Below are 24452 nucleotides of genomic sequence, written 5' to 3'. Positions count from 1 at the left end.
ATGGACAGATAATTTCACTTGACAAGATTTCTTAAAATAGAATTATTAATTCGAGGAACAAGCATGTTGTATGCTTAAAATAAGAAATAACTCTTCAAACAAAATACATTTTCTAACATCTCTAAATCTAAAGTTTTTTTATATCTTGGTAAGAAACAAAAAGAATTGCAGTGCACTCTGCTCGGGCCAGTTCATCGCTGCTTGCAGCTTTAATTTATCTTGTTTTAAATTAAGATTATTAAATCTAGGAATAAGCATGTTGTATGCTTAAAATAAGAAATTAACTCTTAAATCAAGATAAATTAAAGCTACAAGCAGTGATGAACTGGTCCGAGCAGAGTGCACTGCAAATTATTTGTCTCTTACCAAGACAAAAAAACCTTTAGATTTAGAAGTGTTAGATAATTTATCTTGTTTTAAGAATCCATTTCTTATTTTAAGCATTTAACATGCTTATTTCTAGATTTAACAATCTTAATTTAAGAAATCTTGTCAAGTGAAATTATCTGTCCATGCAGCAAGATCATTTACCTCAGATTAAGTGTTTTTATCTTGTTTTTAGACACATTTTTTGCAGTGTGTGTATTTGCAGTTAAAATAACACTGTGTCAAATCTCTGAGCCTGAATAAAAGCATAATTTAATTCAAGGAGGAAGCAAACGGAAGAAAAAACATAATAAACTGACAAAATCTGGTTAAAGACTGAATATTTAAAGAAGTGAGTCTTTATATAATATGCTAGACTTGCCTTCAGTGTGTTATTGAGGCCAGGTGAACAGCATTGCATCCAATCAGACTCACAACCAGCAGCAGAGCGTCACAGCTCAATGATCCACTTGTTTGACAAGTAAAACACACGGATCGACAACAACACTATGATAGATAATTTTTTCTGATCGAAATACAAACCCTGGGAGAAAGCTGTCCATCATGTGTGGAAATTCTGCTCTCTGCTCAAGGTAAATATAAATTTTACAAGCTTTACGCTCATGTAATCATAAAATATGAAAAGGGCTGGTGATTATTTTTGACTGACAGCTTTACGATTATCATAAATTACAAAAATATTCCTTTGAGTGTTGTTGTTTTTCTTCTTCTGCAGATCCTTGTTTGTCACTTTGCTGGTGTGTGCAGCTGTCATGTCGTTAATCATGTGGTCACATGCTGCAGGAGGTGAGCACAAACATGGCAGGCTAATACTGCCGAGTCTGCAGTTTCGGCGAGATAATGTCATAAAGCATGCGATGTGTTGGCTGACTGGGTTAGGTGGAGCTGTCGATTGTTGATTGAGATAAGGATTTAATTTTCATAAAAGGATTTATAGCAGCTTATGTAAACACATTGAGGAATTTGTTTGATCTCAAGTTCAGGTAATATTAAAGTAAAATAGCAGAAGGATCCTGCACACTGTCCTCTATACTTGTAGTCAGATTACAGTGTTTGTGGTATTTTAACCCATAAGAATGGTGACACTGGTGTAACAAACACTTTAAATGTTCTTTAATCTCCCATATTCAGCTTTATGCTTCACCTGAACTCAATAAACACCCTGGTGTGGTGGTCATGTGACTGTGACAGGAAGTGACTTCAAATTATGTGTGTGACTGGAAACAGAAATGTGAAAAAGCAGCTAATTTCAAAAAGCTTATTTTTTTGTTACGAGGTTAAGTTTAAACCCATTTAACAATTCTAATCCATTAATAGGGAACTGAACAAATTAAAGTCACAATTTTGATATATGTTATAGAGATGCAAACAAAAAGGCAAATTGTTATTTGTTTTTATTTATTATTGATTTATTCTTATTTTTTTACTTAAAAACAAATCCGAAAATTTGTTTTTAAGTAAAATTAGTTGTTAAACAGCACTATTAATGTCACAATTTTGATATATGTTGTGGAGACGCAAAGAAAAAGGCAAATTTCTGTTTCTGTAAGCAGAAAATGTGTCTAGTTTAAAAAAAAAAAAGAAATATCATAAACATAAATACCATAAACCTATTGTAACGTATATGTCACATTACAGATCGTTGACATTTAGGGGTAGTATTTTTTTTTTTAAAACATCATAAATGTGTTCTATGTGGTCCACTTGGTCTGTGGAAATCCCCCATAGTTTTCCTTTAAGGATTACTGGGTCTGGGTTCTTATGGGTTAAGGATAAAAGTAGAGTCCATAGGCTGGTTGGTCCACGTGAACCAATCAGGTAATTCACAGAATGACATTGAATCAATCAAATATTATAATCACATTCTGCCACCACAGCACATACCTTTTTAAATTGACTTGTAATAAGTACTGCAGCTGCCCTTGCAAAGTACATTCTGTTGCATGCAGTGTGCATACAGTCATGGAAAAAAATATTAGACCATTGTTTTCTTCAATTTCTTGTTAATTTTAATGCCTGATACAACTAAAGGTACATTTATTTGGTCAAATATAATGATAACAACAAAAATAGCTCATAAGAGTTTAATATAAGAGCTGATATCTAGACATTTTCCATGGTTTTATTGATAATGATCTTGGTTATTATGAAGAAAACCATGAAAAATGTCTAGATACCAGCTCAAAGGGGTGGTCTAATAATTTTTTTCCATGACTATGTGTATATACCCACAATCTTCTGCTGCACAGGATTCTCGGTAAGAATAGCCAGAAAAACTAATGCTGGCTTGAATCCTGCAAAATGTGACCGGATGTAGTACAACATCCTGTTATTTTAAGCATGCGGCAGTTGACAAACTCTGCATTGGGACATGCTAAATATTTTTTCTGGCATACTAAAAATCGTGATAGTATGGGAACGCTTAAAATAAAAATTCATAGAGAAGAACCAAGTGCCTCAAAATGCTCATAGTCAGAATAAAGAAAGAATAACCTTCCAAGATGAAACGATCAGGTTGGAGCTTAAAAATAAGCTTTGTGCAGCTCAAAAAGCTGCCAAATCAAGGTTAATGTGTTTCAAATCTAGTAGGAGTTTAACCAAAAAGCTTACAGCCTGTTGACAAGAAAGGAGAAGAAATTCGGTTAGAGGGCAAAAACATTCTTAAAATAATCCATCCATTCAAGGAGAACATCTCATTACAGCAAGTTAGAAACTAAGTCACCTTTAAACAGTTACACATCAACTGCTTTTTGGACATGAGGCTATATTGTTTTATATCCATATTGTTGGCCTACGCTGCCAGGATTTTATATAACAGTTGTCGTCTGTAACGTGACCCCTTTTTGTGTTGCCCAACCTATAAATAGTTGAAATAAGCTGATGAGGGTCTGTGTACTAAAATGTTTTAAGAAGTCTTATGATCTAGGTCAGGGGTCGGCAACCTTTACTAACCAAAGAGCCATTGTTGTAAAAACTAAATTAAAAAAGAATAAAAATATTGGAATGGAGCCACAAAACCTTATTTTGAGCCTTACAATGAAGAAGAGCTTAGCCTATGAAGTCCTAATTAGCCTACCAACATATAAAAAGCATTAGTAGTATATAAAAGTTTAAGAGCTGATATCTAGACATTTTACATGGTTTTCTTGATAATAAACAAAATCATTATCAAGAAAACGTTGGAAAATGTCTAGATATCAGCTCTTAAATTAAACTTTTATCAGCTATTTTTGTTGAAATCATTATATTTGTTCAAACAAATGTAACTTTAGTTGTACCAGGCATTAAAATGAACAAGACATTGAAGCAAACAAGGGTGGTCTAATATTTCTTTCCCATGACTGTAGGTCATGATGAGCATGTTTTAATGTTTTTGTCAGCAAATGCAAATGAGAGGTTGAAGAAATATCGATAGCTAGCCCAGCTAGGGAAACTCAAATTTAGACCCGAAGATTGAACATTTTCGACTTTTGTAAGCTATGATGCTTATTTTAGTCGACTAAAATGTTACAAAAGAATGTTTCAATGTTGTATATAAGCTATACATTTTTACAGTGAAAGAATATGAATTGCTTTGGGCTGACAACAATGTTAATTGAAAATCTGAATGTAAAGAAATAACCGTATAATTTGTTTGTCGCAGTCACATGGAGCCACTGCAGACGGCCTGAAGAGCCACATGAGGCTGATCTAGGTTATATTTCAGTAAAATTAGGGTCTAAAATGAGGGTTATACAGTCATGTAAAAAATCATGAGACCATTGTTTTCTTCAATTTCTTGTTCATTTTAATGCCTGGTACAACTAAAGGTACATTTGTTGGACACTTGATGATAACAACAAAAATAGCTCATAAGATTTTAATTTAATAGCTGATATCTAGACATTTTCCATGGTTTTCTTGATTCTGTTTTTGGTTATTATCAAGAAAACCATGTAAAATGTCTAGATATCACCTCTTAAATTAAACTCTTATGAGCTATTTTCATTATCATTATATTTGTCCAACCAGATGCACCTTTAGTGGCATTAAAATGAACCAGAAATTGAAGAAAAAGGGTGGTCTAATAATTTTTTCCATGACTGGTTATATTTCAGTAAAATTAGGCTCTAAAATGAGGGTTATATATCATTATAAGTGTCGCACAAATGATTTACCAGTAGAAAAATACATTTTTTCTCTCCCCGTTCACCTCAGCCAGCCCTGTAACAAGCCAAGTGGATGAGGAAGTGAAGCACAAAGTCCTGAGGCGACTCTACACTCCTCTGCACAGTCAACACCGTCCCCTCTTTACCGGTCCACCATTAACCGAAACTGGACTCCAAACTGGAACTAATGGTGAAACTGATATGAGCGGGAATTATAGAGGAGCCTCGTCAATCATTGACCATAAATCAAATCCTCTACGGTTCACTGGAAGTGGCTACAAACAACACAGCCCAGATAGAGGACGGTCTCGAGCAGGGGGGACTATAGTGCGGAGTGGATCGAGGCCAACAGCTCTCTCTGGAACCTCTTACAACTCAGCAATCATTAGAAAACCATCTCATAAAGAAGCCGCCGGTCCCTTTGATCGGAGCTCGAGTCCTTCACAAGTTTGGGATGCTCAGAAATCCTACATAATAAAAAAACTCCCAGAGTCACATTCTCTTTTTTCACCCCAGACAGGCAGATATTGGAGCACTTCAAGAGGACATTCCAGTGGCTATAAAGAGACAAATGAGCTCGCTGCGGCTACATCGACTGGGATTCAATCAAGCAAATTTCTCAGCTTCGCAAGTCAAACTGTCCCCCATGCGCCATCAATCAGCAACGGCCTTGACGCCTCTGTTATTAAAAGCATCCCCAGTCTGGAAAAACTGACTTCATCCATCACGGATTCCTCCCAGGGGCCGCACAAGACACCCAAGGTCCACTCGTATCTGTTCAAGGACTCCCAGACGTCTTATGGTGGACATGAGACGGCTCATGATGGAGCCGCTGGTTTTTCCACAACACCACATGAGCAAAGGGCCTCGGATGGGCAACTTTCCCACAGGTTTTCTTCAAATGTTATAAAATCACAGAGAGAAAACCCAAACAAAGACGTGTCATATCTCTCTGTTAATGCCGATCCACTGTATCATAATGATGCCCAGTATGGTGCTCCAACAGATAGTTTCACTCAATATCCAAACACCAGTCCTGCTCCAGAAAAAGACCCCCCCATGACACATTTTGTCTCTTTACCTAAAGCAGATTTCCAGAGAAACTACGCCACTGGCAGAGAGAAATCTGCAATAAGTAGCTTCATTAATGAGACCAGAAGAGGATCTGTGCAGGCTTATAAACCTGGAGGAGTCGTAAAGAGCATCTATGGCTTCAGAGGTTTTGAAAAACCTGAATGGAGAGCTGAGAGCTCCCGAGGATACAAAGGACAGGACTCTAAAATTGCAAATCCGTACCAGTTTATGTCATCAAAGTACAGTTTTGGCCAGAGAGAATCACCAGCTAAACTCATGAGGACACCCACAGGTTATTCCTCACCGTCTCCTGGCACTTTCATCCGAGCTAAGAATACTCCAAAGCCAGGAACTGACGGAGGCCGGCCTCTGCTTCCTGAAAGTGACGCCGGCACAGACAGCAACCCAGAGCGCAGACAGTTCAGAGTCTCTAACAGAATATATGGTGTGAAAGGATTTCGACCACACGAGGGAGCCAAAACTTCAGTGAGCGAGCCAGTAAACTCTGCCAGACTCCAGCAGGGTTTTGAGGGTTTTAAACTCAGAAGCACACAACCAAAAAGCAGCAGGATTCACATATGGGACGGTAAAACAATTGGAGGCAGCAGCCATGTGTCCACAATGAGAACTAATGAGCTGAGCAGTGAAGACTTTAAACCACTTTTAAAGACGACAGGAAGTGCAGAATTTACACCTGGCAGGTACAAAAAGACACGTAAAATCTACACTTTTCTGGGCTTTCGGCCGGTTCAGAACAGAATAGGAAAACCTGATGAGAAAACACTCCTGAAGCACAAAAAGCTGGATCCAACTACAGCACCACCAAGTCAAATGATCTCCTCGACTTCTCTCATATCAGCAGAGAAACTCCCAATTCAGTCCAGTCCACAATCTGAGTCAAAAACACCCAACAAAACCAGACCTGTTGCAATGGAGGTGAGCAGCTCCACCAGCAGCACCGTGAGAGGCAGACGTGTGAAACTAAATGGCAAAAATCGATACGGGTCTTCTTTTTTCATCAATAAGACTAGAAATGCAGCCATATTCAGGCCTCCGAAGCGGCCTGTGAAGGTCATAGCTATCACCTACACTGATATTCTGGGAAGTGCTTCGTTCAGTGGTGTCGCAGCTACAACCCAGACCACAATCACACCGGCTGATAAGGATTATTTTCCGAACACTACAGCGACGACAGGGCAAGAAGAAGAAGCAGGTAACTGGAGTTTGAACTCTACAGAAGCTGCGGCCAGTAGAAGCAACGGGAGCAGTCCTGAAGCTCATGTCGAGGTGGATTTCAGTCGTGTTGAAGGAAACAAGACGAGTGTCGTGGAAGGAGACGGTGACGTGGAAACATCAGATTTCTTCATGGAGAGAGAAGGAAGTGGAAGCGAGGGGTTTAATGTGACTGATGTTGTCTCGAGCACTAAGAGTCTGGGGCTCAGTGAGGATTTGTTAGAACTAGATTATCTACAAATATCAGCTGGGAACTTCTCCAAGTCAACGAAGCAAAGCCATGTAGAGAAATGAGTGGTTGGAATAATCTCAATAAAAGTTGCACTAGTACTTGTGTTTTTGTGAAGAATTCTTATGCAAAATGACAGAATTAATGTGTTTTATTCATGAATCTCACAAGAAAATCCTTAGTGTTTGATAACTAATGTGATAACTATCCAAATGTGTCTGAAAATATATTTTAATTAATAAATTATTTGACGTTTTGGAACTGATGAGTATGAAGGATGGAAGCTGTTAAATTTGTCAAATATATAAATATATATATTTATAAATAAAAAGTGATAAATGTATTAATAAGGCATTAAATGTACCAAAAATAAAATGAAAAATAAATACAGGCATTCTTTAATATATTAAATTATTTATATATATTTATATTTAACCACTTCCAATTTAATATTTGTCCTTTATATATATATATATATATATATATATATATATATTAAATGTTTTATATTTTTATATATAAATAAAGTGATAAATAATGTGATAAATGTATTAATAAGGCATTAAATGTACCAAAAACAAATGAAAAATAAATACAAGCATTATTTAATATATTAAATTATTTATATATATTTATATTAAACCACTTTCCATTTAATATTTCACCTTTTTTTATATATATATATATATATATATATATATATATATATATATATATATATATATTACATTTTAAAATGTTTTATTGCATAATGAAGAAGAAATGCATAAAGGAATGGAAAGATAATTATTCCGATTTTTTGTTGCAAAAATTAATGGGGGGGGGGGTGATGCATAAACTAAAATAATGAGTAATTTGAAATAAAAAATACAAAAATAAATACATTAAAAAAGATTACAAATAAATAAGATAAAATTAAATAAGTCATTAATTAGATAAATAGGAGAATTAATTAATATAACATAAATACATTTTTGTCACAGTCCTCCAAAAGGTAACTGGGTCCAGGCTAAGAAGAGGCTTGAAAAGTGTTTTTACAATGAATTTCTTGCAGATATTTAAACAAACAAGACATACACATATCGTTTACCTTTGGGGAGAGTTAGTCAACATGTTTTCAGTCTTTATTCTGCAGCTGGGTTAAAGCAAAGCAACTATCTGCTTCTGTTTTTACAGACTGTTAAATAAAGAAAATAATGGAGGTTATTAGCCAGCCATCCTGATCATTATCAATCAGCTCGAGGCATTTTCTTGTTAGTGAGAAAATAAATGAACCCACTGTCCAAATAGTTTGCCTCAGATTAGTTTCCCCATTCTTTCATTCATTGTGGTAAAAACCACACATCTGGCAGGACGAGCAGATGTTTGCTGGGAATTATTGGAAAAATACTACGTGCCGTAAATCATGACTGGTTACAAAGCATTTTTTATTAAAGCAGCATCCCCCAAATGTTCTCTCCTGGTACGTGAAACCTTACAGAGGTCAAACATGGATTTCTGAACAGAACTTTCGGGTGATATTTTCCATGTCATTTGGCAGATTTTGTCCAAAGCGACTTACAATAAGTGCATTCAACCTGATTGTACTAGCCTCAGACCACAGGAACCAATTAAGTACATAACTTTTAAGAGCCAACTGTAACTGACACAGGAGTACTTTAGAGAAAAGAAGAAGAGCATTTTTTATTTAATTGTTTTTTATTTATTTTCATTTATGATTTATTTTTATTTTTATTCCTCATTTTTAATCTTTAATTTAATTTTTTTATTTAATTTTTTTTTTAATTTATTTGAATTTAATTTTTTTCATTTTTATGTTTCATTTTTAATTTTATTACATTTTTAATTTTATTTTTTTTTAATTTTAATTTAATTTTAATTTTAAATTTTTTTTTTATTTAATTTAAAAATTTTAAATAAATGTTTAATTTATTTGTTAATTTTATGTTATTTATTTTAATTTTTTGGGCAAATGATTTACATAACATAATGTCAAGTACGAAGAGGAACAACAGAGGAAGGTCATACTTGAGGCTTTTTATAAATTGATCGTATTCCCATTCCTTGTGTCCTCATTCCCAGGCAGGCTCTGTGCTGACACACATTTTCCACCTCTTCTGTGAGCTCACAAGGAGACATGCTGGTCTCTAAGTTAACACGCCACGAGATGGAAAAACCTGATCTTCCTCTTTGTTAGAAGGCCTTTTAGTGGCTTTGCCAAGCCATTAATAAGAAGTATAAGTAAAGAGTCATTGAAGAAAACAAGTAACTGTGTGGTTTGTTCCGACTGATTGAAGCCATAAAGGAAGACCGTAATGAATGGATTAGTGAAGGGGCCGACAGGGCGCAGGCTGAGGGCCAGAGGGGTCAGGGGTCCTGACTCACTAAATGTAGCTGAAAAAAACCCACAAAAACAAAAAGACACTAAATGACCACTAACATTCACTAAATTACTATGAGTGGCAAAAACAAAAAGACACAAAACGACTGCAATGAAATGTTAAACAACCAAAATTAGACAACTAAGAGATGCAAAATGACCACAAATAGACCTACAGTTACTACAAATACATCCAAATGACTAAAATTAGCTGTGGAACGCTAACAGAGATGCAAAACAACTACAAAAATATGCAAATCAGTCATAAAATGACCATAAGGAGGTGCCAAATGACTAAAATTAGATGTAAAATGACAATGAAGACACATTAAACAGATACAAACATACAAACAATGACTAAAGAAATCCGAAAAGACGACAAAAGCAGAAAATGACTGCAAATAAATGTTAAACAACAACAAATGGAATGCAAAATAACTACAAGATGCAAAATGACCACAAAGAGACCTACAGTTGGTACAAACACAGGCAAAATGACTAAAATTAGATGCAAAACTATAATAGAGATGCAAAACAACTACAAAAGGATGCAAATCAGCCACACAATCACCACAAGGAGTGTAAAATGGCTAAACATGCATGTAAAATGAGCATGAAGACACATTAAACAACTACAAACATCCCCAAAAATGATTAAAAAGAGACACAACATGACTAAAGAGATCCCAAGAGCCTACAAAGAGACACAAAATGACCAGAAGTAGGTATAAAAATACTTAGAAGTGATCTAGAATTACCTCTGACAAACTCCAAACAACCCTAAAATGAATAAAAAGAGACACAAAATGACTAAAGAGATAGAAAATGATGACAAGGAAATGTAAAACAACTAAAAGTAGATAAAAAATGACAATGAGATGCAAAACAGCCACAAAATTACCACAAGGAGTATTAAAATGACTAAAAATAGATGTAAATGACCACAAAGACGCATTAAAACGATGACAAACATATCCCTAAAATAATGAAAAAAACAAAATGACCTAAGACATCCAAATAGACTACAAAGAGACACAAAATTACCACAAAGAAATAAAAAGAAGAAACAAAAAATAGATGCAAAATGACAAATAATAAGAGACATAAAAAAATATCTACATTTGCAACAGAAACTACTGAAAGTAGTCTATGTGTCCATAGACTGTAAAAGAACTGATTTACAGTAATGGAAAAAAAAAATAGATCATTGTTTTCTTCAATTTCTTGTTCATTTTAAAGCCTGGTACAACTAAAGGTACATTTGTTTGGACAAATATAATGACAACAACAAAAATAGCTTATAAGAGTTGAATTTAAGAGCTGATATCTAGATATTTTCCATGGTTTTCTTGATCATAACCAAAATTATTATCAAGAAAACCATGGAAAATGGCTAGATATCAGCTCTTAAATTCAACTCTTATGAGCTGTTGGTATATTACACCTGCGAGCAGATGCCAGATCTTCCACTAGATGGCGATACTCATCCATTTTCTTTTAAATCCCACGTGTGACCTCAAGTACTGGATGTTTTAGTTCTCATGCTGTGGTGTCCTTTTGGGCTACGTAACTCTGAAGCACAAGGACTAAAGAGGATAAGATAAACTGCACAATTACTGTTATGGTTTTCAGCCTTCTTAAGCTTAAAAAAAAAAAGCAAAAAAAAAAAAAACTTAGAGTTGTGATCCTCCTTCCACCCTTATCAATCAACCAACCAAACGTGCTGTTTCAAGGGCAGCGGGTCCACGCTAAGCCCACATCACAGGTCCATTCACACCACCTGACCCTTCACCTTTTCCCAGTCAGCCAACACCACCTAAATACCAGTTTGTCCTCGATCTACGAGCTCAAAGGGGCCCCAAAGAGAGGAGAGGGGTGGGAGGGTTCGAGGGACCTGCCAGTCAAAGTTAAACACATTGTACATTGGATTAACGCCCCCCCCCCTCCCTCCCACGGCCGCCACCACCACCGCCATACCAACACCCGTGGAAAGTGGGAGCGACCACTTTCCCATCGAGCTGAGAGGAATTAAGGTGATATGATGTTGTGAGGCATGTTGAGGCGTTGGCCCGGCGGCTCCTTCAAAGTTCCCCTCATTCTCTGCTGCCTTTTGTGTAACCGAGTGTTTGTGCGTCTGGTTCACACACCGCCTCAGTTTTCTAAGTGTGTGTTCTCGCCTCTCTGTGTGTGTGTGTGTGTGTGTGTGTGTGTGTGTGTTTATCACAGACAGTGTGGTGTTCTCTTGCAAAGCCGGCCCTCCCCCTCTCTCCTACTGTGAGGGGAATTCTGTACCATGTGTCTGCGGTTTTCAGGGAGCTTTCAAGGAAAAAAAAAAAAAGCACAGAGGCCTCACAGTGCCCCCCCCCCTCACCCCTACACCACCACCACTTCCCCAAAACGCCCTCCTTACCTCCTTCCCTCCCTCCTCTATCCTCCCCTTCTCACTCACTCACTCACTCCATGTGGCACTTTTTGTACAGTTTAAACCCTTTTTCCCAGCAAGCCACTGAGTGACAGCTAATTTCTCGTGCAGCCTGTAATAAAGACAAATCCATAATCACGGCAAACATGCACATGTGAGTCGAGAGAGAGCGAGCGTCAGTTGGTGGTGGTGGTGGTGGTGGGGGAGAGAAAAAGAAAAAAGGGGAGGGAGGCAAAGACAGAGAAAGGCTTTTTGTTTGGCTAAGTACACTATGTGAAAGAGGGGGCGGTGAGGAAAAGAGAGCTGGAAATACATTAGAAAATGGTTGAGTTTGCTGTGGTATTTGTGGCTCAGATTACCTCACATGCCATGCAGCAGGCAGACAGACGGACGGACAGAACCGTCAGCCGGTTTGATCATGTATGTTTTTGAGTGATTAACTTTGGCCTTTATGTACAGACTGCAGAAGGGGAAAAGAGAGGGAAAGTTGGGTGGATTAGCAGAGGCGGTTTGCAGTGTACTGACAGTAATCCAGAGCTTTATTGGCTCAGTCAACACACAGTAGGTTTACCTAAGCTAAAACACCTGTACTTGTGTTGTTTATTATGGCAACATGCATTAGAATCTGTCCTCCACGTATCCCAATCACTGCAGAAAAGAGACTGCAAAAACAGGCAAAATGACTGAATGAAAATTAGGTGCAAAACTACCACAAAAAATGCAAAATGCCTAAAAATTGATTCAAAACAATGACAGAGATGCAAAACAACTACAAAGGGATACAAATCAGCCACAAAATTACCACAAGGAGGTTTTAATTAACTAAAAATGGATGTAAATGACCACAAAGACGCATTAAAACAACCACAAACTCCCTAAAATTATGAAAAAAAGAAACAAATGACTAAAATAGATGTAAAATGAGCATGAAGACACATTAAACAACTACAAACACACCCAAAATGATTAAAAAGAGACACAACATGACTAAAGAGATCCAAAAAGACTACAAAGACACACAAAATGACCAGCAGTAGGTATACAATTACTTAAAAGTGATCGAGAATAACTAAAATAGATGTAAAATGAGCATGAAGACACATTGAACAACTACAAACAACCCCAAAATGATTAAAAAGAGACACAAAATGATGACAAGGAAATGTAAAACTACTTAAAGTAGATTAAAAATGACTATGAGATGAAAAAGACTACAAAAGGAATGCAAAACAGACACAAAATGACCACAAGGAGGTTTAAAATGACCAAAAATAGATGTAAATGACCATAACGACACATTAAAATGACTCCAAATAACCATAAAATTATCAGAAAAGACACAAAATGACTAAAGGCATCCAAAAAGACTATAAAGAGACACAAACTGACCGCAAATAATGCAAAAGCAACTACAAAATGCAAAATTACAAATATAAAGAGACATAAAAATGACTTAAATTTACAACAGAGATGCAAAATATTCACAAAGACACACAAAACACAATTGAAATAGATCCAAATCTAACACAGAAAGATGCAAAATTCCTAAAAAATATAGGCTATCCCCCAAAAAACCCCACAGAGTTTGACTTCAGATATAAAACTACAACATTTTTCACAAAGAAGCAGAATTACTTTGAAAAAAAAGATACAAAACAATAATCATCAAAATCATTCTCAAGAAAACCATGCAAAATATCTAGACAACAGCTCTTACATTTAACTCTTATGAGCAATTTTTGTGAAAAAAAGACACAAAATGACTAAAGGCATCCAAAAAGACTACAAAGAGACACAAATTGACCGCAAATAATGCAAAAGGAACTACAAAATGCAAAATTACAAATATAAAGAGACGTAAAAATACTTACAGCAGAGATCCAAAATTACTAAAAACAGGTGCAAAATATTCACAAAGACACACAAAACACAATGGAAATAGATACAAATCTAACACAGAAAGATGCAAAATTCCTAAAAATATAGGCTATCCCCAAAAAACCCCAGAGTTTGACTACAGATACAAAACTACAACATTTTCACAAAGAAGCAGAATTACTTTACTTACATTAAACTCTTATGAGCTATTTTTGTGGAAAAAATGACACAAAATGACTAAAGGCATCCAAAAAGACTACAAAGAGACACAAATTGACCGCAAATAATGCAAAAGCAATTACAAAATGCAAAATTACAAATATAAAGAGACATAAAAAATACACAAAACACACAATGGAAATAGATACAAATCTAACACAGAAAGATGCAAAATTCCTAAAAAAACAAAAAAAACAACAGATACTACAGATACAAAACTACAACATTTTCACAAAGAAGCAGAAATACTTTAAAAAACAATACAAAACAACAAGAAAGGGATGCAGAATGACTAAAAAGTAGACAGTTTGAGACTGAGGATACAAGATGTTAGGCCCACTGTCTCATAATGTGTCCCAGTCACAAGTGCAGATACACTTTCTGTACCATAACTCACATCCAGCCTTTACTATACAGTCGAATTAGTATGAATGATGGGAAGGAAGTAATTTAGGAGCATGGAACAGAGCCTACGTTAACATTCCCACATCTGCTGCTATGGGAGTGAGAGCTATTTCCGTGTCCGACATCCAGCGAGTTTCCTGTGGTCCGCTCCGTGCAGGAAGTCATAAAGACGGGAAGACTTCCTGTATTGTTGCCAACATGTAGCAGCAGCAGTACAGACTGTACATGCTCCGAAAAAGGCCAGGGAGCAGTGATGCAAACGCCATAAAAATAGCACTCAGCTCGATCAAAGAGACATCTGACTGCACACTGACTGCACAGCTCTTTATATAGATTTATATAAGCTTCGTTTTTACATGTTTCACATGGTTCAGTGGTGCAAAAAGTATTCAGATCCATTACTTCAGTAAGAGTACTAATACCTTGGCAGCTTCTGAACCCCCCCCCCCCCCCCCCCCTTTTATTTTATTTTATTTTATTTTATTTTATTTTATTTTATTTTATTTCATTTTATTTTTTTTTATTTTATTTTAATGAATTAATGAATTAATGGATATTATTATTATTATTCTTGTCATTTTTATTTATCTATAAATTATGAAATATGAAAATCAATAAAAATACTTTGATTATTATTAAATAAATAATAATAATAACATAATAATAAATTTTAAAAAAAAATCAACATCATGTCAAACCATTGTATTTTAAATATAGGTCGTTCCAATGTACATTAAAAAAAAGTTGTAATATGCATTTTTTTAATGAAAAACGGGTGAATTATCCTCATTTAACCATGATCTGTGAGAGGAAAAGAACACCATTGCACTAAATATTGATTGAAATGGTTCGTAATGGAGATAATCATGAAATATAAACAGTGTTTATTGGGATTTTATCGGGACACTTTTGGATAATTAAACATGCCCCGGGTCAAATTGACCCACGAACATTATTGCTGTTCCTGAGAAACGAACATAACAGGAGGGTTAAGTTAAATCTTCACCTAAAAAGTAACTAAAGCTGTCAGCTATATGTAGTGGAGTAAAAAATACAACATCTGCTTCAAAATGTAGTGGAGTAGAAGTATAAAGTTACATAAAATGGAAATACTTAAGTAAAGTACAGGTACCTCCAAATCGTATTTAACTTAACTTTGTCTAATATAACTTTGTCTCATTTTACACAATCAATTTAAGTTGTACTAATTTAACACTGAGCTGTATCTACTGTCAGAGACTCTAGTGAACTCGAACGTAGCCGTTAAAACCAGGTGGCAACCTCCGGGTCTGAGCAGGGAGGCAAACCAGGAAGTGCCTTAAGCTGCATTCTACCAAAAATTCCAGCAGGGGGCGCTGATGGCGGCTGCAAAAGCATGTCGGTCCATTCATTTCAATACAAAATGAGAAAACTTCTCACTTGATTTATTACATCAGAATTCTTTTTTAAAGACAACAATATAGTCTCAATCGCTAGTAAAAAATCTTCTTTAAGACAATTTGAAGTTCAAATAATGGCCCCATTTAGAAGAAAATAGAAGATATATTTTGTATGATTTGGGGCGTGGCTACCTTTGATTGACAGGTCACTAACAAGACGAGCCATCATCAGGAGGGAAGCAGAACAATGTGTATCCATGGCAACTTGTCAATAAAGTTATATATGACGTTATATACATATAAAAAAGGACGTTTACCGGTTTGGGCTCATAACTTTCACACTGTATTTTCACTTAATGACAGTTTATTTGAATGTTTTGTTCAGTAAAAATGTCTTGTTCAGCGTTTGGTTGGACTAACAGACACACCAAGGAGTCGCTGGTCATTTTTTGAGCTAATTCATGAACATTTTGTTTTTGTTTGCTGCTAGCCAAAACTAACATCTCAGTTAATGCTAACATGAATTAGCAGTGTAGAGGAGTGTGTATTCGGAGATCAGATCCCTCTCGCTCCTCCACAGTCCACATAAAGTCTGCTCCCCGTATCAGAAACAAGATGACGGTCACTACGTCCATTATTTATACAGTCTATGGTTAAAACACCAAAGTCACACAACAACACAAACAAGCTAAACGTTTGAGAGCAGCGACTCCTGAGCTGTCTGAGGTAAAATGACTGTTTCTGTCAGTGGAGTCTGGTGGCTTTGAAGAGAACAAACAACATGGTGGCTGCCTGCCGCCTCCTGTAGCTAAAACACTGACCATGGATCTCATGCAACCACACGTCAGCCTTCTCTCACCACCCCAGTTATTTTTGTACAGTGTCTACATCTTTAAAAAATTAATTAAAACACTGTAATAAAAAACTGTTTAGAAAAAGGAGCAGATGACTGTTTCACACAACAAATGTCACACATCTAACTGGCCTCGTGTGGCAAGATATTCTGAATATTATCTTCATTTTCTGTAAAGAGAAACTCCAAAAGCACCAAACATTTTTAACTTGCTAATCGGCTCTTACCCAGGTGTTCTGAGTGATGAATCCCACTTGGTCGTGATTGTTTATTTGCATAGATAACGCCCCTGAAACACCAGATAACGGCAGGTGTTAAATGTAAATGTGCAAATATTCTGGCACACACACAACATTTGGTGTGAGAAGAACTTTAGATGGACAGACTGATAAAATGAACATGTGATTTTCCAGAGAGTCAGAAAACCTAACTAAAACATATAAATTTAAAACTATGATAACCAATTTACATGTACTGTATTTGACCTATAATAATATATGTATGTCTGACTGTTTAGGAACTTGGAAATTACGTAAATACATGGCGAAAATAAACATATCTATTTGTTAAAATAAACATCTAGTGATATTCTCAATAGCTTTAACGGATTTCTTGACCCAGAAAATGTATATTTTGACACCATGATTGACCTTCTAAGTGGCTTGGAAGATATATTGGTTCTCATAGACTTTATATGGCTGCCATCTCCGATCCGCAATCTTGAAAATTGAAATTTATGGTGAAAGAGAGCATGCGGGAAAAAATTGCTGCTTTTGTCTGACGTGTCTTCATTCTTCTCAAATCTGGTCCTAAGCCGCCTGATTAATTACTCCTCCTTTGATTGTAACTATTTTTAATGTTTTTAATGTTTTTCAATGGTGTTCTGTCTGTTGTTGTTGTTTGTTCTTTCATTGTGTATCTTTCTGAGGGTTCTGAAATAAAAAAAAACAAAATTTTCATGCATTTTTTTTTGTTTATTTGTTTCTCAAATTTAAAACCTATGTTTTCTTGTGTTGAAAAAACAATTTGTGGACCGTGAAAACAAGAAATAAAAATAAGAAATATTGGTGAATCCCAGAAAATGAATGGCTAAGAATAAAATACATAAATAATTATAATGAAAATACTAATTATTAAAAAAAAGAATCTAATAAGAACAAATTGTGGATAGAAACAAAAATAATAGGACTTTGGTTTGTATATTGATTCCTGAAAGAGTCTCTAGTATAATATATTATATTATAGTATAATATATAATGTATTATATTATATTATATTATATATATATATATATATATATTAGTGTGACAATTTCTAAGGTCGTCATTCACCTAATTTCATAATTATTTTTTTAATTGTATTTATTTTTATTTTATTTCTCTATTTATTTTGTTTTATTTTTTAATTTTAATTTTTTTGATCTACTGTAGAAAATAGATCATCATCATCATAAGTCATTGTGGTTTTTATTTATTTATAAAAAAATTTGTAAACTTATTTTTTGTTTTTGGCATTAAATGCTTTATTTGGCAGTAACAGAGGGTGAAAGGGGAAGACATGCAGTATAGGAGCCCTGAGCCAGATTTAAACCTGCGCCCCTTAGTGATCCGGGACGCCCTGCCATGATGTCTTCATATGCATTGAAAAAGTTAATAAAATACCTTTAATAATAAATTAAATAAGAGTCAGGATGGCCCAACACCTCGACTAAACATCATCCTGAGAGAAACACATATGATCTTAGTGTGCAATTAGTGATTTTTACTTCAAATTTGAATGATTTTTGCAGGCGTGAACAAGTAAAAGTTTCCAGTATTTAAAGAACGGAGCTGCATTTTGAGAAAAGTAAAATAAAAAGATTTTTGTAACTATTTTTTTAAATCAATTGGTCTGAGTCTGTGCAAGTGTTCCTGTGTCCACTCTAATTAGTGTGCAATTAGTGATTTTTACTTCAAATGTAATTGATTTTTGCAGGCGTTAACAAGTAGGGTGGATTCGAGTAATGTGGGACACTTAAGGTTTGGCTGCTTTATTTCCTGCTTAAAGTAAATATAGTCATCAAAACCTTTACTATTGGTCTACCATGGGTGTCATGTGACTTAAATTACATAAAATATTTTTAAATTTAGAAAAATATAACAAAGTCAAAATTGCAAAAAGTGTCCCACATTACCCGAATTCACCCTAAAAGTGACCAGTATTTAAAGAACGGAGCTGCATTTTGAGAAAAGTAAAATAAAAAGATTTTTGTAACTATTTTTAAAAATCAATTGGTCTGACTCTGTACAAGTGTTCCTGTGTCCACCCTAATTAGTGTGCAATTAGTGATTTTTACTTCTAACTTGAATGATTTTTGCAGGCGTGAACGAGTAAAAGTGTCCAGTATTTAAAGAACGGAGCTGCATTTTGAGACAAGTAAAATAAAAAGATTTTTGTAACTATTTTTTTTTCTATCAAAAAAAAATTGGTCTGAGTCTGTGCAAGTGTTCCCGTATCCACCCTGCAGTGTATAAACAAGCGAGGTTATTGAGTCCATTGCTGCTGCTGCGGTGTGGGGGTGTGTGTGTGTGTGTGTGGGTGTGTGTGTGTGTGTGTGCCAGCAGGTGCATGTAGGTGCAGAGACACAGTATCACACTATGAGGAGATGATACACACACATCAGGTCACCTGTTGGCCTCCATCCAGCCCACCTCTCTCCCTCTGAACTCTGTGTCCTCTTACCTTGGCCTCCATCCAGTCTCCCTCCTCCCTTCCTCCTCCTCCTCCTCCTTTCTTTCACTCTCTCGTCTTGACCGGAGATGTTGCCACCACGGCCGAGGCAGGCATTGTCGCTGCCCGTCGCCACGACAACCAGATGGCAGCTGTGCCCGTCCGCCTGCCTGCCTCTGCTTCTCCTTTCTCTGGCCGTCTGTTTGTCCACACGGCTGGGAATGAGAGTTTATCTGACTTCTCATGTCAACCAGAGAATTAAAGGCGAAACACTCTTCATGAACTGGTCAAGTTTAAGATTGTGGGCTTTTTTTTGCTTCTGTTATATGTTGTTTTTCCAGACTAGTAGGAAAAAAACACATTTAGGGTTTATTTGACCTGATTTGTGTCTGTAGATTTCTCCTAAGTTAACATTTGATTGTGCATCATTTGCATATTTATTCATTCAATTTCATAAAACGTAATACAGAAAATAATCCACATGTAAGTAATTAACTGGGGAAGTTTCACAATGATATGTATTACTTAAATAAGTAAAAATAAATCTATTAAAATTATTAGTAGGTAAAAAACATTTAAAAAACACATTTAGGGTTTATTTGACCTGATTTGTGTCTGTAGATTTCTCCTAAATTCACCAAAGTTAACATTTGATTATGCATCATTTGCATATTTATTCATACAATTTCAGAAAACGTAATACAGAAAATAATCCACATGTAAGTAATTAACTGGGGAAGTTTCATGATGATCTGTATTACTTAAATAAATAAAAATAAATATTACAATTATTTTTTTTACGCTATTTACCTGTTGTGTCTTGTCAGATTTTATGTAATTTTATAATATAAAATTTAAAGGTTGTTTTCTCTCGAATATTTTTAATGTATATATATTTTTTTATCTTAAAATAAATTATCTTAAAATTATTTGTTTTCACATACTTTGAGGCACTTAAATACACCTTACTTTCCAGTTTTATTCCTATCTATATTCTGAAGGTTTTTATTGAGGGGTTTGTTAATACATCATCAAAAGTGTAATTTATGGAACATTATGTTCATAAACTTATGGCATTTTTATTTTATTTTATATTGCTGTCGACAGTATTTGAGCGATTTAAGAAATACAAATCTGTAAAACACATTGACTCTAATATGTCAACAAAATGAATCAATAATTTTGAACCTGGCTTTATCTAGTGACCTTGATTAAATAAGATATTGCCTCATTTGTATATTTAAACATCACATTTTAGAAAAGTTAATGTTGACTTAATGTTAGTAATCAACTGGGAAAGTTTAACAATGATATATACATAAGTTCTAATAACTTTTTACCCTATTTATGGGATTTTATAACATGTCTTTTAAGGTAACTTTCTCTAAATTAATATTATTTTTTACACACTCTGAGCCAGAAAATAGAAATAAGCACATATTTTATAAGATATTACCTCATTTGCATATTTAAACATCACATTTTTAGAAAACTTGTAATACAAAAAAATATTGTCTTAATGTTAAGTTATCAGCTGGGGAAGCTTCATGATCATATCTATAAGTTAAAATTTTAATCCCATTCATCTGTAGTTTCCTGCAAATGAAATAATGTTGATGAAAAATTAGGTGTTTTTTGAAAAACATTGAGCTAGAAATCCTCATTTAAGTAGCAGTTTGTTCATAAATCACTCATATCCTGATTTTATAGAACATTTTATTCCTAAAATCAATGGCTGGCGACAATATTTTCTTAATTTATGAAGTGACAAGAAGAGATATTCCTACTGTAAAACCTTTTGACTCAATGAAACAAGAATTTTGAGCCTATAGCTTCATCCATGTTTAGATAAGATATTGCCTCATTTGCATCTTTAAACATCAGTTTTTTAGAAAACTTGTAACACAAAAAAATATGGTCTTAATGTTATTTGTCAGCTATTTGTTGAAAAATTTCCCCTTAATGACCTGTAGTGTCTCTTTACTGTAACTATGGTGGATTCATTGCTTTCTGTCGCCTATGGGGGCATCACACGGAAAATTCATAATCAGTTCATTCATTCAGAAAACCTTGAGCTTCAACAGGGAACATTCTTGGTAATATTAATGAATGAATCTGAAGTAGGGCTCGAATCCCCTCGGGACACACTTTTTGTTTAAGCTTTGAGTGTAAGTGTCAGTAGCCCTTCTGGTGTGGGTGTGGGGGCTATTTCCTTACTCACACAGGTGCTTTTTTTTTTTCACTGTGCACGCTCGCCTTCTTTTCTCTCAATAAGGGGAGTGAGAGGATGTGCAGGTGCAGGCCTGATCCCTCTGTGTGTTCTCATTTCTATTAATTCCTACACTGCCTCCGTGTGGGTTGAGCGACTCGGCCATCTGTGGACGAGGACGACACAAGACCCCATACATGATAAGAACAGGAGGAAGAAAGAAGCACAGATTTATCGAGCCTAAAAAAGCTTATTTAATTAAACCGAGTGCTGAGTGAGAGGGTGGTGTCAAATAAAAGAGGAGAGAGAGGGAGGGAGGGAGCCCGGCAAACAGCACGTTGGTCATATTACCAGTAAGGCGAGTGATTAACTCTGCTGGCAACCCGCCGACTCTGAGTGCAAATGATCTTATCAATGGGAGTGGTGAATGTGCAGCTAAAGAGGCTGCGCGGGTAATAATCAGGCTGTTTTCTTTTCCACATTGCAGCGTGACATCTGCTGTGGTCGCAGGCCTCCGTGTGTGAGTCAAAAGAGTGTGTGTGTGTGTCTGTGTGTGTCAAAAGAGAGAGAGAGTGTGTGTGTGTGTGTGTGTGTGTGGGGCATGAGCCCGCCCGCCCACCCGCCTCTGTGGCATTTCATGCAGATGTTCACACTTTGCCCCAGCCCGTAAATTGCAGCGTCTTCCGCTCTTCTTCTTCTTCTCCTCTTTAAATCAGTAGCACTGTTGTTTTTCTGTCTTAAGCCCCAATTACATCACTCAAAAGGAACAACTCAGCAGTACAGACGCAAAAGAAACCACAAGTCCTTTTTGTTGTTTGACTATTTTTTTCTCCTTTTAGTCAGATTTTTTTTTTCCTTTTTCTAAAGCAACAAAAGTCTACACCAATGGCAAATCTCAACAATGTCCCCATTTAGTACCGTCCCTCGGGGGAGCAGGAGGAAGAGATAAAACAATTTAGAACAGCAGCAGCCCTTTTCCTGCACATTTTTATTAACATCTCGCTAACAACGCTGTGAATTAAATCTTTAACCCCGGCCGTCTGAGCTCGCCCAAAGGAACTTTAGTCATGATATGTCATGAAACTTTGCCACAGGCAGTCAAAGGGAAACATTCCCGGACTGCAGGCAGTTTGACAAAGTAAAAAAAAAGCTCAAATGGGGCTCTAAATGGCAGGATGATAATGTCCGCTTTGACAGTTTGTGCACTCTCTCTCTCTCTAAGCTACAAGTACCTTCAAGCATTTGGCTGAAAACTGCTGAGTTTTAATATGAGAACATCTCCAAAAGACAACAGAAACATTTCATCATGTGTTTGCCCGCATGAAAATCTTGGATGTACGTGTTTTTCTTCTCCCCCCCACACTTCTGCCATTATTACAGGCAATTCCAACCACACTTTCCCAATCTGCTCATAATAAAGCTGCTTTGTTATGCTCCAGGCCCCCCGAAAGTCATGTGACCAGAGTGAGCGAGTTCATGAACTTCCCAAGACAGGCAGGCAAACACATGAGTACAATTTGCAGCTACATAGACGCACATGTGTTTAGACATTTTGTTTTTCTTGGTGGCCTTTTTCTTTCTCTTCATGCATCTCAGGGTTGTTTTTCTCTTTTTTTTATTTAAGTCCTCTGGTCAAAGAAAGTCGTAGGCGAATTCAAGGTTAAAGCGAGTCCTCACGACGACTTTTATCTCCACAAGTGTCACATAAGCAGACGGCAAGGCCAGATATGTCACAGCTCCTCCCCACCGCTGCAAAAAGAAAAACAGCAGGGGAACACAAAAGGTTACATTTTTAAAACAAAACAAAATCAATTCGTCCAGAGAGAGCTGAAGGTTGCTTCTTGAGGTGCTGCTGGAGCTCAGTCTTGTGTTTTGGCACTGACGGCCCTGCGACAATTAAGTCCTCCACTAACCGGCAAAGAGAAACAGTCCAAAACTCCTACGATCAGGGTCATGGCTGTCAGTCAAGTCATCTGATAGATCATCATCACTCCAACATAAACAAAAGTTATTTCATGAGAACTGTACAGCCCGAAAAAGAGACAAAAATAGACACAAAAATAGACTTAATATATATTCTGCTAGGACAGCCCTATTAGTGCTAGCTGCTAAGACGGGGCAGAGAGACAGACAGATAAAAAGGACAGACAGGCACTTAAGTGCTGATGCATAGCGGAGATTAAAGTAAGAGCTAAGCAAAAGACAGAAAGGAGGGAGGGAAGGAGATAGAAACACAGAGTCTTAGAGGAGGATTCTGGGTCAGAGCACTTTCAATTCAACCAGTTTAAAAATGTAAAAACCTTAAAATGTTTGGTACCTTACTGTATAAAATAACTGAGAACAAATTTGTCATTTCACGCTGACAGAATTGAAGTGCTGACGCCCTTTTTTACGGTGCTAAAAGCAGTGTGCTGACCGCGACAAAGCTAGCATTAGCATGGCTATTGATAGGGTCTCTATCCTCAGTACCTAATGTTATTTAGCATCCTGAGACGATTAAATGAGACACAAGTTTCTGGAGCTAATAGCACTAATGGGATTGCTTGGCTCTGTATCAGGAGTCTCACCCTGAGCTGTGGTCAGCAGGACAGTGAATTTACGTCCTGGCACGATGCTAATATGTTAATCTGACCTAGCTGGCTTAAGCTAACTACCGCAACCCCTTGCTACAAGTGCCTTTTGTTTTCAAGCCTGTGTGTTTTAATACTTTAGGTGTATGGCTTTGTTAAAGAGTGAACGGAAAAAGAGAAAAAGACAGAATAGAAGCAGCACAAGGTATAATGAGCTGAATGCTAACACAGGCTACGCTAATATTTCTCACAGTAGACAGGAAGGCCAGCAGATTGGCTAGTACCGTTATCATTATTGGTGTTAGCGACAATGCTGCGTTGATGTCATATCAGATTTGCTGGGATTTCCAGTTTTCC

The 24452-nt window shown here is 36.1% G+C and overlaps 1 protein-coding gene across 2 annotated transcripts; it reads left to right on the top strand.

The window, feature by feature from the left end:
- The first annotated feature begins 680 nt into the window (after nt 1-680).
- Nucleotides 681-7172, top strand: LOC131989678 (uncharacterized). 2 transcript variants are annotated; one of them, XM_059354981.1, is made up of 3 exons: nt 681-959; nt 1103-1173; nt 4589-7172. In XM_059354981.1, the coding sequence occupies exon 3, from the start codon at nt 4737-4739 to the stop codon at nt 7134-7136; it is 2400 nt and encodes a 799-aa protein (XP_059210964.1). In that variant the 5' UTR covers nt 681-959; nt 1103-1173; nt 4589-4736; the 3' UTR covers nt 7137-7172. The 2 variants fall into 2 exon arrangements, with proteins under 2 accessions (XP_059210964.1, XP_059210963.1); XM_059354980.1 differs by having other exon boundaries at nt 689-959; nt 4585-7172.
- Nucleotides 7173-24452: the final 17280 nt, after the last annotated feature.

This window comes from Centropristis striata, chromosome 17 (genome assembly GCF_030273125.1).
Source record: "Centropristis striata isolate RG_2023a ecotype Rhode Island chromosome 17, C.striata_1.0, whole genome shotgun sequence".
In the NCBI taxonomy this organism is placed as follows: Eukaryota; Metazoa; Chordata; class Actinopteri; order Perciformes; family Serranidae; genus Centropristis; species Centropristis striata.
This window is presented reverse-complemented; position numbering and strand designations above follow the sequence as displayed.

What these genes read in the sequence shown, in the direction of transcription:
- LOC131989678 (XM_059354980.1), top strand. Translation starts at nt 931, where the DNA reads ATGTGTGGAAATTCTGCTCTCTGCTCAAG. An exon ending in AATTCTGCTCTCTGCTCAAG is followed by an intron (nt 960 to 1,102) that starts GTAAATATAAAT and finishes CTTCTTCTGCAG; the next exon opens with ATCCTTGTTTGTCACTTTGC. An exon ending in GTGGTCACATGCTGCAGGAG is followed by an intron (nt 1,174 to 4,584) that starts GTGAGCACAAAC and finishes CGTTCACCTCAG; the next exon opens with CCAGCCCTGTAACAAGCCAA.